Here is a 21,668-nt window from a genome sequence, read left to right on the forward strand (position 1 = left end):
AGGTGATTATATCTTTACAGATCCAGAGATGGGGTAACCCCAGGTTAAAGAGGTGTGAATTGTGTCAAGCCAGGACAGTTGGTAGGATTTTGCAGGCCAGATGGTGGGGGATGAATGTAATGCGACATGAATCCCAGGTCCCGGTTGAGGCCGCACTCATGTGTGCGGAACTTGGCTATAAGTTTCTGCTCGGCGATTCTGCGTTGTCGCGCGTCCTGAAGGCCGCCTTGGAGAATGCTTACCTGGAAATCAGAGGCTGAATGCCCTTGACTGCTGAAGTGTTCCCTGACTGGAAGGGAACATTCCTGCCTGGTGATTGTCGCGCGATGTCCGTTCATTCGTTGTCGCAGCGTCTGCATGGTCTCGCCAATGTACCACGCTTCGGGACATCCTTTCCTGCAGCGTATGAGGTAGACAATGTTGGCCGAGTCGCACGAGTATGTACCGCGTACCTGATGGGTGGTGTTCTCACGTGTAATGGTGGTATCCATGTCGATGATCTGGCACGTCTTACAGAGATTGCCATGGCAGGGTTGTGTGGTGTCAAAGAACAAAGAAATGTACAGCACAGGAACAGGCCCTTCGGCCCTCCAAGCCCGTGCCGACCATGCTGCCTGACTAAACTACAATCTTCTACACTTCCTGGGTCCGTATCCTTCTATTCCCATCCTATTCATATATTTGTCAAGATGCCCCTTAAATGTCCCTATCGTCCCTGCTTCCACTACCTCCTCCGGTAGCGAGTTCCAGGCACCCACTACCCTCTGCGTAAAAAACTTGCCTCGTACATCTACTCTAAACCTTGCCCCTCTCACCTTAAACCTATGCCCCCTAGTAATTGACCCCTCTACCCTGGGGAAAAGCCTCTGACTATCCACTCTGTCTATGCCCCTCATAATTTTGTATACCTCTATCAGGTCTCCCCTCAACCTCCTTCGTTCCAGTGAAAACAAACCGAGTTTATTCAATCGCTCCTCATAGCTAATGCCCTCCATACCAGGCAACATTCTGGTAAATCTCTTCTGCACCCTCTCTAAAGCCTCCACATCCTTCTGGTAGTGTGGCGACCAGAATTGAACACTATACTCCAAGTGTGGCCTAACTAAGGTTCTATACAGCTGCAACATGACTTGCCAATTCTTATACTCAATGCCCCGGCCAATGAAGGCAAGCATGCCGTATGCCTTCTTGACTACCTTCTCCACCTGTGTTGCCCCTTTCAATGACCTGTGGACCTGTACTCCTAGATCTCTTTGACTTTCAATACTCTTGAGGGTTCTACCATTCACTGTATATTCCCTACCTGCATTAGACCTTCCAAAATGCATTACCTCACACATTTGTCCGGATTAAACTCCATCTGCCATCTCTCCGCCCAAGTCTCCAGACAATCTAAATCCTGCTGTATCCTCCGACAGTCCTCATCGCTATCCGCAATTCCACCAACCTTTGTGTCGTCTGCAAACTTACTAATCAGACCAGTTACATTTTCCTCCAAATCATTTATATATACTACAAAGAGCAAAGGTCCCAGCACTGATCCCTGTGGAACACCACTGGTCACAGCCCTCCAATTAGAAAAGCATCCCTCCATTGCTACTCTCTGCCTTCTATGGCCTAGCCAGTTCTGTATCCACCTTGCCAGCTCACCCCTGATCCCGTGTGACTTCACCTTTTGTACTAGTCTACCATGAGGGACCTTGTCAAAGGCCTTACTGAAGTCCATATAGACAACAGCTACTGCCCTACCTGCATCAATCATCTTAGTGACCTCCTTGAAAAACTCTATCAAGTTAGTGAGACACGACCTCCCCTTCACAAAACCGTGCTGCCTCTCACTAATACGTCCATTTGTTTCCAAATGGGAGTAGATCCTGTCTCGAAGAATTCTCTCCAGTAATTTCACTACCACTGAAGTAAGGCTCACCGGCCTGTAGTTCCCGGGATTATCCTTGCTACCCTTCTTAAACAGAGGAACAACATTGGCTATTCTCCAGTCCTCCGGGACATCCCCTGAAGACAGCGAGGATCCAAAGATTTCTGTCAAGGCCTCAGCAATTTCCTCTCCAGCCTCCTTCAGTATTCTGGAGTAGATCCCATCAGGCCCTGGGGACTTATCTACCTTCATATTTTTAAGACACCCAACACCTCGTCTTTTTGGATCACAATGTGACCCAGGCTATCTACACCCCCTTCTCCAGACTCCATCTACCAATTCCTTCTCTTTGGTGAATACTGATGCAAAGTATTCATTTAGTACCTCGCCCATTTCCTCTGGCTCCACACATAGATTCCCTTGCCTATCCTTCAGTGGGCCAACCCTTTCCCTGGCTACCCTCTTGCTTTTTATGTACGTGTAAAAAGCCTTGGGATTTTCCTTAACCCTATTTGCCAATGACTTTTCGTGACCCCTTCTAGCCCTCCTGACTCCTTGCTTAAGTTCCTTCCTACTTTCCTTATATTCCACGCAGGCTTTGTCTGTTCCCAGCCTTTTAGCCCTGACAAATGCCTCCTTTTTCTTTTTGACGAGGCCTACAATATCACTCGTCATCCAAGGTTCCCGAAAATTGCCGTATTTATCTTTCTTCCTCACAGGAACATGCCGGTCCTGTATTCCTTTCAACTGCCACTTGAAAGCCTCCCACATGTCAGATGTTGATTTGCCCTCAAACATCCGCCCCCAATCTATGTTCTTCAGTTCCCGCCTAATATTGTTAGAATTAGCCTTCCCCCAATTTAGCACATTCATCCTAGGACCACTCTTATCCTTGTCCACCAGTACTTTAAAACTTACTGAATTGTGGTCACTGTTACCGAAATGCTCCCCTACTGAAACATCTACCACCTGGCCGGGCTCATTCCCCAATACCAGGTCCAGTACTGCCCCTTCCCTAGTTGGACTGTCTACATATTGTTTTAAGAAGCCCTCCTGGATGCTCCTTACAAACTCCGCCCCGTCTAAGACCCTGGCACTAAGTGAGTCCCAGTCAATATTGGGGAAGTTGAAGTCTCCCATCACCACAACCCTGTTGTTTTTACTCTTTTCCAAAATCTGTCTACCTATCTGCTCCTCTATCTCCCGCTGGCAGTTGGGAGGCCTGTAGTATACCCCCAACATTGTGACTGCACCCTTCTTATTCCTGATCTCTACCCATATAGCCTCACTGCCCTCTGAGGTGTCCTTTCGCAGTACAGCTGTGATATTCTCCCGAACAAGTAGCGCAACTCCGCCTCACCTTTTACATCCCCCTCTATCCCGCCTGAAACATCTAAATCCTGGAACGTTTAGCTGCCAATCCTGCCCTTCCCTCAACCAGGTCTCTGTAATGGCAACAACATCATAGTTCCAAGTACTAATCCAAGCTCTAAGTTCATCTGCCTTACCCGTAATGCTCCTTGCATTAAAACATATGCACTTCAGGCCACCAGACCCACTGTGTTCAGCAACTTCTCCCCGTCTGCTCTGCCTCAGAGCCACACTGTCCCTATTCCTTAGTTCTCCCTCAATGCTCTCACCTTCTGACCTATTGCTCCCGTGCCCACCCCCCTGCCATACTAGTTTAAACCCTCCCGTGTGACACTAGCAAACCTCGCGGCCAGGATATTTATGCCTCTCCGGTTTAGATGCAACCCGTCCTTCTTATACAGGTCACACCTGCCCCGGAAGAGCTCCCAGTGGTCCAGATAATGGAAACCCTCCCTCCTACACCAGCTGTTTAGCCACGTGTTTATCTGCTCTATCTTCCTATTTCTAGCCCAGTCCAACGCCGGCATCTCCACATCATGTCTTTCATGGAAGGAACCGGACAACTCTCCTTCCCCACTAGGGGGCGGTGTTAGCCTGTCGTAGCATCAGGGTTTCGCAAACTGGTTGGGTGGAGTACAGTCAATGTTAACTTTACAAAGAGTTTTTGCCGTCGGCAGTGAGTGAGATGAGAAAATAAGACCGAGGGGCCTAAAAAAGCATTCTTTAGCGTTTAAAACATTAAAAAATCATTAAACAATCACCTTAAAAGGTATCGCCAGAAGATCTTCCTTTAAACAATCTTTTCTGCACCGTAAAATGTGGGAAGGCTGAGACCAAAGATAAGTAATGATTTGTTATATTAACTTGGGCAGGAGGCTGATGGTGACCTTTTGGAAAGTAAACATCGTTACTTGTATTGCTGCCCTTTCGGGTAAATGTCTTAAGAATAATCGGATGGCCGTGGCTCAGGTAATCACATTCTCGCCTCCTGAGTCAGGAGATTGTGGGTTCCTGCCCCACTACAGAGATTTGACTGCGAAATCTCGGCTGATGCTCCCAGTGAAATACTGAGAGAGTGCTGCACTGTCAGGGTCAGTACTGAGGGAGTGCTGCACTGTCAGGGTCAGTACTGAGGGAGTGCTGCACTGTCAGAGGGTCAGTACTGAGGGAGTGCCGCACTGTCAGAGGGTCAGTACTGAGGGAGTGCCGCACTGTCAGAGGGTCAGTACTGAGAGAGTGCTGCACTGTCAGGGTCAGTACTGAGGGAGTGCTGCACTGTCAGGGTCAGTACTGAGGGAGTGCTGCACTGTCAGGGTCAGTACTGAGGGAGTGCTGCACTGTCAGAGGGTCAGTACTGAGGGAGTGCCGCACTGTCAGAGGGTCAGTACTGAGGGAGTCCTGCACTGTCAGAGGGTCAGTACTGAGGGAGTGCTGCACTGTCAGAGGGTCAGTACTGAGGGAGTGCTGCACTGTCAGAGGGTCAGTACTGAGGGAGTGCTGCACTGTCAGAGGGTCAGGACTGAGCGAGTGCTGCACTGTCAGAGGGTCAGTACTGACGGAGTGCTGCACTGTCAGAGGGTCAGTACTGAGGGAGTGCTGCACTGTCAGAGGTGCTGCTTTTCAGAGGAGACATTAAACCGGGCCACCGTCTGCTCTCTCGGGTGGGCGTAAAAGCCCACTTTCGGAAGAGCAAGGAGGGTTATCTTGGGTGCCTCGATGAATGTTTTGCCCCTCTGTCAACGTTGCGATACCTGCTCACCTTCCTGTGGCAGTTTGAGGGATCTTGCTGTGTATACATTGGCTCCTGCTTTTCCTGAGTAACACTTGACTCCACTCTTCCAAGTAGTTCAGCCGCTGTAAAGTGCCTGGGGACCTGTGTTCACGAAAGCGCCGTGCAAATGCAGGTTTTTATTTTAGCTTGTTGGAATACCGGATGACTTCAGTGGCATTATATAACCGCCTTTGTTTTCTAACACAATATTCGGGACCTATGCCTAATTCTGTTCTATTTGATTGTTTGAATGATGGATGCTCAAGGAAGGGTTTACCTGTTGAATTGACCTGAGGTGTTTCCCCCACTAGTTCATGCAACAACTGGGTTTGCTGCCCAGCTGGCAATTTGGTGACGTGTTTGGAATGGATCCTGAGCTCCTGAGTTTGGTTCCAAGGCCTGTCTGCTCGATTCTCCTCCTCTTCCCAGTTACAGAAAAGGTATTGGTTTTTTTTTCTTTTATAATGTCTGGTAACCACTTTAACCGAAAGCTGCTGTAAATAGAGCCATGTGTTGTACATTCCTTCCAAAATGTTTTAAATGACCTGTGTTTTTGTCTTGTGATGATGTGGAGATGCCGGCGTTGGACTGGGGTGAGCACAGTACGAAGTCTTACAACACCAGGTTAAAGTCCAACAGGTTTGTTTCAAACACTAGCTTTAGGAGCACTGCTCCTTCCTCAGGTGAATGTCTTGTGATGGTATACTTTGCATTGGAAGTAACCATTCCAGGAAAGGTTTCCACAACAGCACTGGTGAATATTCAACTGGCATTTATTGTTTTCTAAGGATAAGCATAAAAGTCTGCTGAATGACCTGTTGTATCCTTTCTTCTTCCTCTTAACTGTGGCAATTTGAGTTAAGATACGGTGTTCTGGGTGGTGATTGTGGACCTGACCAGCAGGTGGAGTGGCGGTCCTCAAACAGGGGTCGGGAGAAGCCTTCCACAGGGCCCGCGGCGTTCTGAGAAGAGTGCTGGCAGAGCGGGGCCAACCTTGTAGGGAGACGCCAAGAGTAAACAAACGGCCAGTGGGTTGGTGACAGGGGTGTGTGGTGTGCAGCCATCCCAGGCACATTGCAGAGGGGGTTGGCTGTCTCGCCGAAAGATCGGCAGGGAGACCATCCGTTACCAAGGTTGGTGGTGGACACCAATTCTATTCAGCATTCCTCAAAAGAGAGGGAGAGTTTTTTTATATATACTAAATGACAGGATGGCAAGATACAAATTTGCCCAAGGCGTCTTTCATTACATGTCTTGCATTCATATTATCAGCAGTTTGTAGTGTCATTTACATTGAGGGCAGGTGGCCTGTGATCCCTAATTCATGGATCCTTGTAAGGTTTGAGAACCACTGATCTGGGGGTGACTCATCCCCTCGCCCTGTTGCCAGTGGTGCTTCTTCTGAGCTCAGCTAAGTGAACACAAGCCAAGGGCCAAACTGGGACTCCCTTGATCTGTATGTGTCTCGCACCCACTGATCAATTTGGCGAGCACGTGTCTGATTTTCCAGTTCCCCAGCAGGCACGCTGTTTGAATGGGTGAATGCAGCCAGTATATTTACATGTGCAGGTGTTGCGAGTATCCCTGTGCTCCACATCTTGGGTGCTGGACATCGAAGGCTATGCAGTCCTAGTATCAGAGCCCGGGCTGTAACAGTGGAGCGATGTTGCTGATTGACAGCCCGTGCAGTGGGCTAAAGCTTTCTTTTTTTTTTTTGCAACTCTCACGAGGCCTTGCTGGTTCTGAACCTTTTGTCCTCGAGTCCCTCGATCCGATTCCAAGGGTGGTAAAGGTTCTGCTCTTTCCTGTGCTGTCTGGTTATAGCAAAGTCACCTGGCTAGGAAATCATCGAATCATAGAATTTACAGTGCAGAAATAGGCCATTCGGCCCATCGAGTCTGCACCGGCCCTTGGATAGAGCACCTTACTTAAGCCTACGCCTCCATCCTATCCCCGTAACCCAGTAACCCCACCTAACCTTTTTGGACACGAAGGGCAATTTTAGCGTGGCCAATCCACCTAACCTGCACAGCTTTAGGGACTTGTGGGAGGAAACCGGAGCACCCGGAGGAAACCCACGCAGACACGGGGAGAACGTGCAGACTCCGCACAGACAGTGACCCAAACCGGGAATCGAACCTGGGACCCTTGAGCTGTGAAACAGCCACTGTGCTACCGTGCTACCCTTGCCAATTAGATCAGTGCTTCCCAAACCTTTTTCTATTGTGACCCCATTTTCATATTTCGCGCTTGCTGCGACTCACGACCGAAAACCTTTTTGTGTGTGGGGGGGGGGGAACAAAACAAAAATGACCATGGCACCTACTTCGCAGGCTCTGTTGATTGGGCATCCGAGCACATTAGGCCCTGCCCGCACCCAAAAATAAAAATCACGCACATTGAAAAGGGGCTCACACGCCATCCCGGGGCCGTCAAATCTGAGTCTCCATTACGCAGCTATTATTCTGTCCCAGCTTGCAATTCCAATCTCCCAGCCCGTGACACCCTGATGGGGGATCGCGACTTGCCGTTTTGGAACCCCTGAATTAAATGGCTAGCCAGGACTCCTCCGGGAAATTATCGATTCACTCCGAGTGATGCCTTCGATTGAAACGCAGTTCACCTTTTGTTTGAAAATAGGCACTGCAGGAAGGATTGTCCTTTTTTATATTTTTATTGAAGTTTTTCTGTTTTAACAAGTAATGTAACAAAACCTCAGCTATCTCCAAGTCTGAACCTTCCTTTGTAAGAGTGCACATCAAGGCAGCAACTTATGCTACGTCAAGAGCATAACAAAACAAATAACCTATTATGACTTCCTTTTTTTAGACACATGACCTTTCTGTACTGTATGGGTCCTTTCCCTTCCTTTTTATCTTGCCGTTATAATTTTTGATCCATGGATGTTTAATGGACGTATGAAGTTACAGGAATAGAGCACTAGTTTGAACAGGGACCTCAGACTTTTCGGCACCTGAGGAATGGGGTGGAACTCTGTTTGATTGATTGGCTGGTGGCTAATGGATTGGCCAAAGGCTGTACTCTGCCCGGTAACAGGTAGTGATTGGATCCTACCCCAGTGGGATGATTCTCAGAGAACTGAGGGGGAAGTTGAGTCCTAGACACACAAAGACAAGGACCTGTTCACTCTCTCTCCTCTGATGTTTGTCTAGAAAGACTCTGAGTGCCGTATTTCAGAAGCTGCAGTCAATCTGAATGAATGAATCTGCATTACAGGCTGAAAACAAAGATGAGGACTTTTTTTCTCTCTCTCTCTCTCTCTCCCTTTTCTCTCTCTCCCTTCTCTCCTCTTCTCTCTCCTCTTCTCCCCCTCTCCTCTCTCTCTCTCTCTCTCCATCTCTCTCTCACACATTCTCTCTCTCTCATTCTTTCTCTCATTCTCTTTCTCTCACATTCTCTCTCTCACATTCTCTCTCCTTTCTCCTCTCTCTTTCTCTCTTCTCTCTCCTCTTCTCTCTGTCTTTCTCTTTCTCGCTCTCTTTCTCTCGCTCTCTTTCTCTCGCTCTCTTTCTCTCTTGCTCTCTTTCTCTCTCGCTCTCGCTCTCTCTCCTTCCCCTTCTCTCGCTCTCTCTCTCTCTCTCTCTCACTCTAGAAAGGCTGTTGGGACATGTTATAGCAGAGGATTGCATATTTCATTATAATTCTTGTTGTAAAGAAAGAAGTAATTGTGTTTAAACTTACAAACCTGGTGACTGTGATTATTGGCAGTCAAGGGCCAAAGACTTTGGGTATTTTTCTGAGAATTATTGGTTAATTTGCTTGTGTTGTGACTCCGGGCCAAGTGGGGCTGGAATTGATCGCGCACCAGCCCAGGGTGTCGTAACAATACATTTGCAGGAACCAGTCAACAATTCTTTAACCCCCACATTAACAGAAGCAAAAATTACAGAAAAGGTTCGCGAGGCCACTAGTTCCAATAGGATATTTTGCATATGATGACCAGACTCACATGTCACAGAACTCTGGCACATTACAGAGCAATCATCATTCCACACATTTATACTGAGAAGACCGACAGATATTCAGAAAGTTGTCAGTCAATGCGGTCAGCATCTCCCAATATGATAACAATGATGGGATTTTTTAAAATGCCGCCGGGAACTGAGGATCTCGGGATAAATGGGACCAGGATCCAGATATGAGCACAGGGTTACCTCACCCCAGGTCAAAACAATCGGACAAAAGCTGCGCATTCCAAACTTCACTCAGTTTCTCAAGAAATATCAGCCAGGAAGTGACATCCCAAGCATAAGGGGGCAACAGGGTACAGACCACGGTGCAAGACCTGGCCCAGCCCCATACATTCACACATACACACACACACACGAGTCAGGAAGCCTGGGGTACCCATGCCGTGCCAAGACTCACTCCACATCACTCCTCACCAACCACATCCAAGGCAACATATTATGCCTGACGACACTGGAGGATTCACATGGCCCTCCATTGAGGAGACCCCACCTCTAAGGAGAAGAAAAATTGTCAAGACACCCATCAATTGGATGTCTCGGGAGGGTTACGATTGCACATTTCCTCCTACTCCAGAGACGCTAACCACAAAGTAGAATCACAGAAGAACCTAGTCCTCGCTAGGATACATGATCTGTCTGGGCTTTGGTAGGAGGCCTAAACGGATTGCCTAAAACCCAAAGGAGGAAAAACACAACACCGATGGCACTAACTGGGAGCTTTCCTCAACAGTAGTGAGGATTTGCAGCACCATACCACCCACCCTGCCTGGACTCGACACGTCTTCTCTGTAAATGAGGCGAGGTTTATCTGAAACGTACTCCCTCTTCATAAATGCAAGGATTACAATGCAAGAAAAAAGACAAGATTATGCCCAACCCTCACACTACCGATTCAGTGTGGTTTTTGCCATAACAGGTTAATAGGCGACCACTGGCTCTCGACTCGTGTATCATACACTTTTGTCGGGAATAAAGACTATAATATAAAGTTCAGGATCATTGATGAACTGGAGGATAACAACGCTATCTATGGAGCTTGGAAAGCAGAAAGCCATAACAGGACGGTCGAGCAGCTTTCTGGATCCTTCCAGAGTTCCATCGGGCAAAATGCCTTCACCTTCGCCACGCTGTTGTCCCGACGCCCAGGCAGCACGAAATCCAGTCCCCTGGAAGGGGACGATGACCAGACATGTCCAACCACCTCCAACCCCTCTTGCTGAACATAGAGGACAATACAACGCAAGACCAGTGGTCGGGGTCTCCAACTGACCCCATGGCCTGAAGACCGGATACAATGTTCCCTCTCGTACGTGGAATGGTCAGCCTTCAAATCGGAGATTGCGAAAGCATGGCAGCCAATTCGGCCGGGAATTCATTCCCCGCTCCCCTCAAAACGACCGGACGCGCAGACATTCTCTGTCCTCCCCGCAACTCCCCGGGTCGATCAGGATAAATGACATACCATGCAACAGGATTTCCACAGATTGAAGGCAAGACCCCAGCAGGGAGATTGCTCCATCGAGTAACAGAATTCTCTTCCGCTTCCACGATTCTCAAGGATATTTCACAGATCATGAAAGTGAGCACCCACAACCCGCACCACGGAGCCGCGATCATCGTCCGCGACATCATTCGCCATGGCCGCCATCCTCTTGATGCCGACTGCACCGCCGCGGTGTGGGCCAGCTCACCTGCAAATGTGCCACTGCGAGTTTAACCCCAGCCCAGCCGCCGCCGACCTCCTCAATCACACCAGGGTTCTTCGACTTAACTCGACTCCTTGTCGCCAAAATCTCGCCAGGATCTTCCAGGGACATAGTACAAGACACCTCCACCAAAAGCAAGTAATTATGGGATGTGCATCAGGATTTTAAAGGATTTAAAGATGAGTAGAGCCAGAGCTTGCAAAACCACAGCCGCTCCTGCGTTCATATTACGTGACCCCCTCCCTCTTCCCACCCACCGACGCCATTCCCATTTTAATAATACTGCTGGAGCTTTCACACTCTATTGAAACAGGGTTAGCTCTGTCTTTTTAATCACAATGTGTCACTGCTTTATAACACTCCTTGGCACTCAATGCTCAGGCTGACAGAGAAGATCAGTCACTTGGGTGAGGCACTGGGTGATCGACATCACCTATGAGACTGTACCTTATCAAGTGTCCCCACATTCAGCAGAGAATAGGATGGAAAGAGACAGGAAGGAAATAAGACCACATCGGTAAATGTTGAATATAATGTTACTTGCTACGCAGCCAGGTGTGTTTTATAGTTGACAGCCCTGAATTTTAAAAAATATAGCCATTCTTGTAGAGCTCTAAATATTTTTCTTTGCAATTCTATATTTGACGCAAAAAAGAAAAGTTGCACTAAGTGTCAGTAACTGGAGAATCTCCGATTAAAAAGGGACGTCGACTTCAGGTGGCATTTTTCCAGGGTCATCCTATTAACCTGTCTTCCACTGTGAAGTGTTTGACAGGAGTCGCTCTGTGTTCCTCTGTTCCGTCTGCCTTTCTCCTCTGTGACCTGCATTCTCAATCCATCGCTGACTGATGGGACACCACACCCTCGGCTGGCCATGCAGAGTCGAGGGTGTCTTGACTCGGTTCCTAGCGATGTGGGCCCGTCGCGAAATATTCCTGCACTAAATCGTCACTAAATCACCCAAGTCAAAGAATAGCTGTTTGTCAATACTTCCTATTTAGCAGAGTTCGTTATCTTACAGCCCTACAGTCGAGGAATGGACCCTGAAATTCCTGGAAAGCCATGGCGTAAAATGGCTTTGCGTTTGCCTCCCGCTCGCAGCTCCTCTCGGTCCCCTCATTTGTTACTTCCCCCTCTTTTCCCCCCCTGCCTCCCCCACTGACTCCTGAATATTCCTTGTAGCACTACACAACAGCAGTTTGCTGCAAAACTATATATTAGGGGTAGGTTTTGAAGTGTCAAACTCTACAACCAGTGACGTTCCAGCCCTTCCTTGCAATCTGTTGCTCCATGTTGTTTAGAAAGGGTCCCTTGCAGCTCCAGTACATTGTTCACATCGAGGGCAAGTAGGGGGTGGTCAGACAGCAGGTGATGAGTAGAAAGAGTACAGCAGATTTCTGTTACTTTAGTTTATTTGCCAATATTGAATTTAGAAGATGCAGAACTTCAACTAAAATAGAGTTTTTATTCTGAAAGGTAATGTCCGGCAGAAACTAACTGACGCTTTTACATGGGGTATCATAGGAAAGCCTGATTTGCTTAATATTGTTTAATTCAAAGTCGCATTTTCAGGACTGCAACTGCAATGTTGAGCCAAGAATTCCTACATATTTTTTAATAAGTTGAATGTGATTTGTGGAAAAAGTAATTTGAATCGGTTGGTCCCACATCGCTGGGCGCCTGGCTCTTCTCACAGCTAGAGCCATTAACTGCGTGGCCCGAACTACGTTATTGTTCTGACCTGTTTTTAAATAGGGTTAAATGGAATTTGAAACACATTTTCACTATGATGTTACACTGTAACACCAGGATGGCCTCCTTCTGCACTGTAAATTCTATGATTCTGTGTTACCATTAATTATGAATGAGGGAAGAATGCAGCCTTTCTTACTTGAAACCCATCGCAAACATTGCTTTACATGAACGTGTTTGCACTCCTGTTTCTTTGAACAGAAGGTCATATAATGTTTAGTCACGGAGCTGATGCGATGCTTTGTCTTCAGTTTAAAATTGTAGGTTTTAGCCAGAACTGAACCTGTAATTTTCACCAGTTATCTGTTGCGTCAAGTGCAGAATGCTTGCTGAGCCTTCACTTTGCTTCACAGATGTTTATAAAGGTGTGGGAAAATTACAGCTATGGGAGGTCTCTAATTTGTGCAGTTCCTGTTCATGTTCCTTGGGCCGTGTCCTGGGTGTTTTGGGTATGTCTAGTTCTACACTCCTTAACATCCACATGAAAAGATGGCACGTTTGCATGTCTAGGACTTGTCAACCCAGACTGTTTAAATTCTGCGCATTTTTATAAATGTCTGCACGTTTTAATGAGGCTCACTTTTTTAACCTCTCCATTTTCGACAATTTCAACCAGGCTGTTAATACAGGACATATAAACCTGTGCTGCGAACAAACTCCTTGACAAGTTGACATCTTTTTCTTTTCCTTGAATACCCGCGCCCCGCTTCCTGACTTGCATCTAGGACAAACTTATATATGCATAGCACCTTTAACGTTGCCTCACAGCACCAGGGACCCGGGTTCAATACCGGACTTGGGTGACTGTCTGTGTGGAGTCTGCACGTTCTCCCCGTGTGCGCGTGGGTTTCCTCCGGGTGCTCCGGTTTCCTCCCATAGTCCAAAGATGTGCAGGTTAGGTGGATCGTCCGTGCTAAATTGTCCTTAGTGTCCAAATGATTAGATGGGGTTATGGGGATATGGTGGAGGTGTGGGATTAAGTAGGGTGCTCTTTCCAAGGGCAAGTGCAGACTTGAAGGGCTGAATGGCCTCCTTCTGTACTGTAAATTCTATGATTCTGTGACCTCTGATTTTAATCACTCCGCTGCAATTAAGGCCGCATTTTCAGTTGCCGAGGCCCTTGGAAAGAGCACCCTACCCAAGCCCACACCTCCACCCTATTCCCGTAATCCAGTAACCCCACCTAACCTTTTTGGTCACGAAAGGCAATTTATCATGGCCGATCCACCTAACCTGCACGTCTTTGGACTGTGGGAGGAAACCGGAGCACCCGGAGGAAACCCACGCAGACACAGGGAGAATGTACAGACTCCGCACAGATAGTGACTCAAGCCAGGAATTGAACCTGGGACTCTGGAGCTGTGAAGCAGTTGTGCTAACCACTGTGCTACCATGCCGCCCCACTGTGCTACTGTGCACAGGAGGCCAGGATTAAAAGAGTGTTGTGGACATGGAGGAGGTTACAGATAATTACACATTCCTGATTTCTCTACCTACATCTTTTGATTTCATATTTGAAGTTCAGAGCCTTGGCTAGGTCAGACGATGAAATTGGTCCCAAATCATTTAGCCGCTTTCAATTTCCAGCACTTTAGAGTACCCAATTCTTTTTTCCCCCAATTAATGGGCAATTTAGCGTGAGTATAGTCCCAGTCTATTCGGTCTCTCCTCATAAGCCAATCCTCTCAACTCCTAAATCAACCTAATGAACCTCTACACCCCCTCAAGTGCCAGTACACCCTTTCTCATGTAAGGAGACCAAAATTGTACACACATGCACCCTATACAGCTGCAACATAAGCTCCCTGTTTTTAAACTCCATCCCTCTAGCAATGAAGGACAAAATTCCATTTGCCTTCTTAATTACCTGCTACACCTTGCGATTCATGCACAAAGACACCCAGGTCCCTCTGCACAGCAACATGCTGCAATTTTTTACCATTTAAATGATAGTCCATTTTGCTGTTACTCCTACCAAAATGGATAACCTCACATTTACCAACATTGAACTCCATCTGCCAGACCCCTGCCCACTCACTTAAACTATCTATATCCCTCTGCAGAATTTCAGTATCCTCTGCACACTTGCTCTATCTACCACTTATCTTGGTGTCATCTGCAAACTTCGACACATTACACTTGGTCCCCAACTCCAAATCATCAATGTAAATTGTAAACAATTGCGGTCCCAACATTGATCCCAGAGACACACCACTAGCCACTGATCGCCAACCAGAAACAACAACCATTTATCCCCACTCTTCCCTTTCTGTTAGTTAACCAATCCTCTATCCATGCTAATACATTACCCGTAAAACTGTGCAGCTTTATCTTATTAATGTGTTAGTCCAATAAACCATCCTGTATACACTCCAGGAATTCCTCCTCTACGCTATTGTGGCTAATTTTATTTGCCCAATCTATACGCAGATTTAAATCAACCATAATTACAGATGTTCCTTTATCACATGCGTCTCTAATTTCCTGTTTAATGCCATTCCCAACATCACCATTGCAGTTTGGGGGTCTATATACGACGCGTACCAATATTTTCTGCCCCTTGGTGTTTCTTAGCTCTACCCAAACAGATTCCACATTATTGGAGCTAATGGCCTTCCTCACTATTGTGTTAATTCCCTCTTTAAGAAGCACTGCAACTCCACCGCCTTTACCTTTTTGTCTGTCCCTCTTAAATCCTGAATGCTCTTAGACATTCCATCCCTATCCCTGGTCACCCTGCAGCCATGTCTCCATAAATCCCAATGATATCATACCCGTTTACGTCTATTTGCGCGATTAGTTCATCCGCTTTATTGTGATTGTTCCGCGCATTAAGGCACAAAGCCTTTCAGCTTGTCTTTTAACATTACTTGTCTCGCTCCCAATATTTTTCACCGTGGCCCTGTTTGAATTTGGCCCTTGGTTTCTCGACAGCTGCCACCTGAATTCTTCCAGTGTTGTCTGTTTGTGTTTCAGACTTGCAGTATTTTTACTTTTTATTCATATCTATATTTAACTTTCATGGAACCGTTCTAAAACAATTGCAGCTGCAATAAACTTAACAGAAACCATAAACAGCCTGGCAATCCCTCTCAACTGCTATCGCACACTGGGTTTGCACATCACCTTATTGACGAGCATTACAGATGATTGCGTGTGTGTGAGTACACACCGATTTGGTTTTGGTCTCCTTACCTAAGCAAGAATATTGCTGACCTTGGAGGGAGTGAACCGGAAGGTTTAACAGGCTAATCCCGGGGATTCCACGATTGTCTTCCGAGGAGAGTGCTTGAGGAAACTCGATTTGGTTCTCGAGTTGAGGAGGAATTTTTTCTTTTTTTTTAAAAAAAATATATTTTATTGAAATTCTTTTTCCCTGAGCAACATTTTTCCCGCTTACAAAACAAGTGAAACGATAACAATAACAAAACAGAAATTTTTTAACTTTTTAACAATAATAATAATAATAATATACAAGTAACAAAACCTCGTACTCTATTGACCTATACTCAACTAAGCCTCCTCCCCCCCCCCCCCCCCCCCCCCCCCCCCCCCCCCGGGTTGCTGCTGCTGGTCATCTGTCTTCCCTCTAACGTTCCCCTAGATAGTCGAGAAATGGCTGCCACCGCCTGGTGAACCCTTGAGCCGATCCTCTCAGGGCAAACTTTATCTGCCCCAGTTTAATAAACCCCGCCATATCGTTTACCCAGGCCTCCAGTCCGGGGGGTTTCGCCTCCTTCCACATGAGTAGGATCCTGCGCCGGGCTACGAGGGACGCAAAGGCCACGACATCGGCCTCTTTCGCCTCCTGCACTCCCGGCTCTTCCGCAACTCCAAATAGAGCTAACCCCCAGCCTGGTTTGACCCGGGCCTTCACCACCTGCGAAATCACTCCCGTCACTCCCTTCCAATACCCTTCCAGTGCCGGGCACGCCCACAACATAGGTGCGTGGTTTGCCGGGCTCCCGCCACACCTCCCACATTTGTCCTCCACTCCAAAGAACCTGCTCAATCTTGCCCCCGTTATGTGTGCTCTATGTAGCACCTTAAATTGAATCAGGCTAAGCCTAACGCATGAGGAAGAGGAATTTACCCTGCTTAGGGCATCAGCTCACATACCCTCCTCTATCTCCTCCCCGAATTCTTCTTCCCACTTTCTTTTTAGTTCGCCCACCGACTCCACCCCCTCTTCCCTCATCTCTCTATAAATCTCTGACACCTTGCCCTCTCCGACCCACACCCCTGAAAGCACCCTGTCCTGTATCCCCTGTGTCGGGAGCCGTGGAAATTCCCTCGCCTGTTGTCTAGTAAACGCCCTCACATGCATATATCTCAAGAAATTCCCCCGGGGTAACTTATACTTTTCCTCCAGTGCTCCCAAGCTCGCAAAAGTCCCATCTATGAATAAATCTCCCACCTTCCTAATTCCCATCTGGTACCAGCTCTGAAATCCTCCATCCATTCTTCCTGGGGCGAACCTATGGTTGTTCCTGATAGGGGACCCCACCAGGGCTCCCCGCACCCCTCTCTGTCGCCTCCACTGTCCCCATATGTTCAGTGTTGCCGCCACCACCGGGTTCGTGGTGTACTTTTTTGGTGAGAACGGTAGCGGCGCCGTCACCAGCGCCTCTAGACTCGTCCCTTTACAGGACCTTCTCTCCAGCCTTTTCCACGCCGCTCCCTCCATCATCCATCTACGTATCATTGCCACATTGGCGGCCCAATAATAACCTCCCAAGTTCGGTAGTGCCAGTCCTCCTCTGTCCCTACTGCGCTGAAGGAACCCCCTCCTTACTCTCGGAACTTTCCCTGCCCACACAAAGCTCGTAATGCTCCTATCTATTTTATTAAAAAATGTCCTGGTGATTAAAATAGGGAGACATTGAAATACAAATAAGAACCTCGGGAGGACCATCATCTTAATTGCTTGCACCCTGCCTGCTAGCGATAAAGGCTGCATGTCCCACCTCTTAAAGTCCTCCTCCATTTGTTCTACCAGCCGTGTCAGATTAAGTCTGTGCAAGGTTCCCCAGCTCCTAACGATCTGAATCCCCAAGTATCGGAAGTTTCTTTCCACTTTCCTTAGCGGTAAGCCTTCTATCTCTCTACTCTGGTCCCCTGGATGTATCACATATAATTCACTCTTCCCCATGTTTAACCTATACCCCGAAAATTCCCCGAACCTCCTCAAGATTCGCAGAACCTCTATCATCCCCCCCGCTGGGTCCGACACGTATAGCAATAGGTCATCCGCGTATAACGAGACTCGGTGTTCTTCTCCCCCTCTAGTCACCCCTCTCCATTTCCTGGAGTCTCTCAACGCCATGGCCAGAGGTTCAATTGCCAGCGCAAACAACAATGGAGACAGCGGGCATCCCTGTCTTGTTCCCCTATATAATCGGAAATACTCCGATCTATGTCGACCTGTAACTACGCTTGCCGTTGGTGCCCCATAAAGTAGTCTAACCCAGCGAATAAATCCGTTCCCAAACCCAAACCTCCCTTAACACTTCCCATAAATACTCCCACTCCACCCTATCAAATGCCTTCTCTGCGTCCATTGCCGCCACTATCTCTGCCTCCCCCTCCACTGAGGGCATCATTATCACCCCTAATAGCCGTCGCACGTTAACATTCAATTGTCTCCCTTTTACAAACCCTGTCTGGTCTTCGTGCACCACCCCTGGGACACAGTCCTCTATCCTCAATGCCAGCACCTTTGCTAGCAGTTTGGCATCCACATTCAATAGTGAAATAGGTCTATAGGACCCACACTGCATCAGATCTTTGTCCCTCTTCAAAATTAGCGATATCGTCGCCTCCGACATTGTCGGGGATAGTGTACCCCCCCTTCCCTGGCCTCATTGAACATCCTCGCCAACAACGGGGCCAACAAGTCCACATATTTTCTGTAGAATTCCACCGGGAACCCGTCCGGCCCCGGGGCCTTCCCTGCTTGCATGCTTCCCAGTCCCTTAATAACCTCGTCCACCTCAATCGGCGCCCCCAGGCCTGCCACCGCCTGCTCCTCCACTTTCGGGAACCTCACCTGGTCCAGGAACTGCCGCATCCCCTCCTCGCCCTCTGGGGGCTGAGACCTATACAGTTCTTCATAAAAGGTCTTAAACACCTCATTTATCTTTCCTGCCCTTCGCACAGTGTCTCCCCTTTCATCCCTATTTCCTCCTATCTCCCTCGCTGCTGCCCTCTTTCACAGTTGGTGCGCCAACAGGCGACTAGCCTTTTCCCCATATTCATACCTCCTCCCCTGTGCCTTCCTCCACAGTACCTCCGCCTTTCTGGTGGTCAGAAGGTCAAACTCGGTCTGGAGTCGTCTCCTCTCCCTGTACAGCTCCTCCTCCGGGGTCTCTGCAAATTCCCTGTCCACCCTTAATATCTTCCCCCAGTAATCTATCCCTTTCCTTGGCCTCTGTTTTCCTTTTGTGGGCCCCAATAGAAATCAGCTCTCCTCTGACCACCGCTTTTAGTGCTTCCCAGACCACTCCCATAGGGACCTCGCCGTCGTCATTGACCTCCAGGTATCTCTCGATACACCCCCTCATTCTTGCACACACTCCCTCATCTGCCATCAGTCCCACATCTAATCGCCAGAGTGTTCCCTGCTCCCTGTCCTCTCCTACTTCCAGGTCCACCCAATGTGGGGCATGATCCGAAACCGCTATGGCTGAGTATTCAGCTTCTTCCACCCTAGAGATCAACGACCTTCCTAAAACAAAAAAATCTATCCGGGAGTACACTTTATGGACGTGGGAGAAGAAGGAATACTCCCTAGCCCTGGGTCTAAGAAATCGCCATGGATCCACTCCCCACATTTGGTCCATAAACCCCTTAAGTACCTTGGCCGCTGCCGGCCTTCTTCCAGTCCTTGAGCTGGATCTATCTAGCCCCGGGTCCAGCACCTTATTGAAGTCCCCTCCTAAAATCAAATTTCCTGCCTCCAGGTCCGGAATACGCCCCAGCATCCGTCTCATGAACCCCGCATCGTCCCAATTTGGGGCATACACATTAACCAACACGACCTCCATTCCCTCCAGCCTACCACTCACCATTACATATCTACCTCCACTATCTGCTACGATGTTCTTTGCTTCAAATGCTACCCGTTTCCCCACCAAAATGGCCACCCCTCTGTTCTTTGCGTCCAGTCCTGAGTGGAACACCTGTCCCACCCATCCTTTCCTTAGCCTAACTTGGTCCGCCACCTTTAGGTGCGTCTCTTGGAGCATAACCACGTCTGCCCTTAGTCCTTTCAAATGCGCGAGCGCTCGGGCCCTTTTTATCGGTCCATTCAGGCCTCTCACGTTCCACGTGATCAGCCTCACTGGGGGGCTACCTGCCCCCCTCCCGTGTCGACTAGCCATTACCTTCTCTAGGCCAGTCCCATATCCCGTCTCCTCGCTCCCGCTCGCTCCCCCAGCGTCGCATTCCGCCCCTGACCACCCTCTCTTTAGCCATTTCCTTTTGGATTTCCGCAGCAGCAACCCAGTTGTCCCCCCCCCCCGTCCCCCCGCTAGATCCCTATCTAGCTTGATTGCTCCCCCCATATCACTTCCGTAAGTCAGCTGACTTCAACTGACCCCGGCTACTCCTGCTCGCTCCTCGACCCCCCCGGTGTGAGGAAACTCCCATCCGCCTTGCGCCTGTTTTCCCGCCTTATTCTTTCTGGCGCGGGAACATCCCTTTACCTGACCCGCCTCTTATGGCGCAGCTCCCTTTCCCCTCCCCCTCTCCTTCCCCATTCTCCGACTATGTCCCGCCTCTCCCCCTCACCGGCGCCCACGTTTCCCCAGTGTCCCCCCCCCCCCCCCTTCCCTGTTTACTACTCGATTAACTTTCACCATCCCATTAACAAAGAATAATAACAACAATAACAGTTCCCTGCAGCATCAGTCCCTCAGTTCCGGTCCAGTTTCTCTTCATTGATGAAGGACCATGCTTCCTCCGCCGTCTCAAAATAATAGTGTCTCTCCTGATGCGTGACCCATAGTCTTGCCGGCTGCAGCATCCCAAACTTCACCTTCCTTTTGTGCAAAACCTCTTTGGCTCGGTTGAAGCTCGCCCTCCTTCTCGCCACCTCCGCACTCCAATCCTGGTAGATCCTTACCACCGCATTCTCCCATCTGCTACTCCGCACCTTTTTAGCCCATCTCAGGACCTCTTCTCTGTCCTTAAGGCGGTAGAATCGCACGATTATCGCCCTCGGTGGTTCTCCCGCTTTTGGTCTTCTCGCCGGGATCCGATTTGCCCACTCCACCTCCATGGGGCCCGCAGGGGCCTCAGCACCCATCAGTGAGCTCAGCATCTTACTTGCGTACGCTCCACAGTCCACTCCTTCCACACCCTCCGGGAGACCAAGTATCCTTAGGTTCTTCCTTCGCGCTCCATTTTCAAGGGCCTCAATCCTGACAGCACACTTTTTATGAAGTGCCTCGTGCGTCTGAGTCTTGACCGCCAGGCCCAGGACCTCGTCCTCAATACCTGACACCTTCTGCTCCACCACGCGAAGTTCAGTCTCCTGGATCTTTAAAGTCTCCTTAAGCCCCTCAATTGCCTGTAACAACGGGGTCATTACCTCCTTCTTCAGCAGGTCCACGCACCGTCTCACCACCTCGTCCTGCTCAGGCCCCCATGTCACCTGTGGTTTCTCCACCGCCGTTTTGTTCCATTCCCTCTGACCTTCTGGTTGCAGATTCTTCGGGCTGCAGCCACCGCCGCCGGTTTTTCCCTCCGTCGTTCGGGGGGGGGGGGGGGGGGGCCCTTCCCTCGCGCCTCGCACCGGGTTTTTCGGCCGTCAAAGTCCCCGTTGGGGCTCTTAAAAGAGCCCGAAGTTCCGTCGGAGCTGGAGCCGCCGAAACGTGCGGCTAGCTCATCCCTGCCGCAACCGGAAGTCCAGGAGGAATTTTTTCAGTCAGAGGGTGGTGAATCTTTGGAATTCTCCACCCCAGTGGGCTCTAGCGGTTCAGTCATGGTGTATGTTCAAAGCAGAGGTCAGTAGGATTCTAGATACCATGGGCATTAAGAGGTGCGGGGATAATGGGGGGAAAGATGGCGTTGAGGTAGATGTTCAGCCATGATCCAGTTAAATGGCTGAGTGGGCTTGAGGGGCTGAATGGCCTCCTCCTGTTCCTACATTTGTCCGATAGGAAACTACAACATTGTTCTCTAAAGGCTCTATAACT

At 48.9% G+C, this 21,668-nt stretch overlaps 2 protein-coding genes across 3 annotated transcripts in view; one reads left to right on the forward strand and one right to left on the reverse strand.

The window, feature by feature from the left end:
* commd6 (COMM domain containing 6) overlaps positions 1-21,668 on the reverse strand; it is a 138,988-nt gene that overhangs the window by 30,027 nt on the left and 87,293 nt on the right. The gene's annotated exons all lie outside the window — the stretch shown is intronic.
* Positions 5,330-21,668, forward strand: part of uchl3 (ubiquitin carboxyl-terminal esterase L3 (ubiquitin thiolesterase)) — a 72,102-nt gene continuing 55,763 nt past the window's right edge. For both annotated transcript variants that reach the window (XM_072476162.1, XM_072476163.1), the window contains exon 1: positions 5,330-5,458. In XM_072476162.1, the coding sequence (XP_072332263.1) occupies positions 5,333-5,458 (126 nt within the window). In that variant the 5' untranslated portion in view covers positions 5,330-5,332. The remainder of the gene's footprint in view (positions 5,459-21,668) is intronic.

This window comes from Scyliorhinus torazame, chromosome 15, assembly GCF_047496885.1.
Source record: "Scyliorhinus torazame isolate Kashiwa2021f chromosome 15, sScyTor2.1, whole genome shotgun sequence".
Taxonomy (NCBI): domain Eukaryota; kingdom Metazoa; phylum Chordata; class Chondrichthyes; order Carcharhiniformes; family Scyliorhinidae; genus Scyliorhinus; species Scyliorhinus torazame.